This window comes from Syngnathus typhle, linkage group LG4 (genome assembly GCF_033458585.1).
Source record: "Syngnathus typhle isolate RoL2023-S1 ecotype Sweden linkage group LG4, RoL_Styp_1.0, whole genome shotgun sequence".
NCBI classification, from domain to species: Eukaryota; Metazoa; Chordata; class Actinopteri; order Syngnathiformes; family Syngnathidae; genus Syngnathus; species Syngnathus typhle.
In genome coordinates this window covers 18,905,585-18,907,758 of record NC_083741.1, presented here as the reverse complement: position 1 = coordinate 18,907,758, position 2,174 = coordinate 18,905,585, and the positions used below count along the sequence as shown (strand labels likewise).

At 47.2% G+C, this 2,174-nt stretch overlaps 1 protein-coding gene across 1 annotated transcript; it reads left to right on the top strand.

The window, feature by feature from the left end:
- The first annotated feature begins 549 nt into the window (after positions 1–549).
- LOC133152819 (calcium homeostasis modulator protein 6) lies at positions 550–2,155 on the top strand. Its single transcript, XM_061276722.1, has 2 exons — positions 550–1,382; positions 1,622–2,155. Exons 1-2 carry the CDS (start codon positions 846–848, stop codon positions 1,775–1,777), a joined length of 693 nt encoding a protein of 230 aa, XP_061132706.1. The 5' UTR covers positions 550–845; the 3' UTR covers positions 1,778–2,155.
- The last annotated feature ends 19 nt before the right edge of the window (positions 2,156–2,174 follow it).

Below are 2,174 nucleotides of genomic sequence, written 5' to 3'. Positions count from 1 at the left end.
AGGAAGTACGCGCTGGCAACCACGTGACTTCCTCTACTTATGGACCCACTCTCTCTCGTGCAATATTTATGCTGCAATTCGGTCGACATAGATGATGATGGCCTTCACCAAGACGCTTGCCCCTCCCAGTTGGCTGCTTTAATAGTACTAATTGCGTTAGAGGGAAAGTGGAGATGTATATTATTTTTTTCATACATATTTATTTAATGTCATCGCTCATCGGCTGCGCGTGCAAGCATATCCCCTTGAAAAGTTCAACATGGCCTCCTGGTTAATCCCCTTTCGTCTGCCCTTCGTATCAAATCGGCGCTGCTGCAAGTGCGACCTCATGCGGACAGTTTGGAGAAGTGTCGACAGAAGCGAGCTTGCTCATCTGCTAGGGAATCATGATTTCAGATTGTCCCTGAAGGCAGCACCTGAATGAAGTAGATGGAATGACAGCTGGAGAGAGAGAGAATCTATTTTTGTTGATGACAACTTTTTTGTCGTTATTTTATTAAGAATATTCTTGCTGTGAAGAAAAAAGTTTGTCAAATGAGGTTCACTGGCTTTGAAGCTTAAAATTCTCAAGACACTTATGAGACAACTGCAACGTCCATTACTTGAGACTTCACGCTGGACTCGGACATGCGACACCAACGTCGCCTTTGTGCTCCGCTTTGCAGCCCTCCCTCCAGTTTGGTTCAAAACTAACCCCACCTGAAACCTGGGCCCGGCCAATGGGCTGCGGAGATGTCAGCGCCTCCTTTGTTCGAAACCAATCAGAGTGGAAGCGCGGCATGTTGCCCGAGGGGGGGACAACTCAGGGCTGCCCGTGTTAATCATGCATCACTTAGCCGTTGCCAATGTGTTCACAACGCCAGACCCTCTTTTTGGCTTTTCACAGCAACTCTCTTCATTTCTTGGGCCCACTTAGTATGGAAAGTCAACAACAATGGCTTAGCAGGCTCAAAGATGAACTTAGCAGCAGTCCGCTGGTCTCCAACGTGGCATTCGGCTTCATCCTCATGGGACTGGAGAAGCTGGTTGAACTGGAGTTTGAGTGTCCGTGCAACCCGACGTGGAACGGCGTGTTTTCGTCCGCCTTCTTCATCCTCCCGGCCGTCATGGCCTTCACCTTGATGCTCATCATCCAGGGGTGCCGTTGCGACGTGTGGCGTCGCCGGACCGTATCGCTCTCCAGCGTGGTGCCCGCCGTCGTCTGGCTCATTTTGCTCTTCTTGGACGGCCAGTACTTTGCCTGCGCTATGACAGACTGGGAGGGTAGATTTGTGCTGGTGGACAGGGCGGCTCCGCAGAAGTGGTGCGAACCAATAAGTGATGGAGGTGTCCCCCAGCAAGAACTCATGCTGCGTTCGCAGCAGCTCTTTGTTTTCTCTCAGGTGAGTGGACGTTCTGAATTATTTTTTCTTACAGCAGGATAGGCTGCTACATGTGGTTCTGACTTGGTGAAGCAGCATGTGGTTCTTATTTTATACGCCCCCCTCAACAAATATACATTCGCCCCTGAACCGGTTTACGTCCAAGCACTCTTCTTTCTTGCAAAAAAGTATCTCGACGACTCCCAGAGTCTATTGCAGTCATGTTGAAAATAATGTGAGACTCCTGTTCACTTATTCAGGTACTAGGCATCATCCTGCTCATCGCCATCTGCGTGGGGCTCGTCATCTACGTGATCAGACAAAGTTGCCAACAAGAAGTGGAGGAGCTTCAGGATACAGAGGTTGCCGAGCTCACCGTCCTCAGGATGAGCTCTCTGCAGACCAGGACGTCTTGAGACACTTTGAGGAAAATTGCTGAGATCCAGAGGCCGGATGAATGTAACCACGTTTTTTATATTCTAATATTATCAGCGTATGGTCTAATAGTCGACCAAAAGACATTTTGGAGCAAGGTTTCTCGAATTTCTTCAGCTGAAGACCCAAATATGGAATTTGGTTCCTTTCCAGGTACCCAACCATATGAGAATACTGTCGCTGCATTCAGCGGATCAGGACCGCTTTAAAAAAAAAGAGAAGTCTTGCGTTTCTTTTCATTTGAGTTCAAACACAAACGCAACACAAACCAAAGATGTTCAAGTGAAAGGAATTAATTTTAATTATTCAATATTTTGCAGAAAAAAATGATCAATAAATTTGTCAAAATTCTCCCTCCACAGACTATGTAAAAAAAAA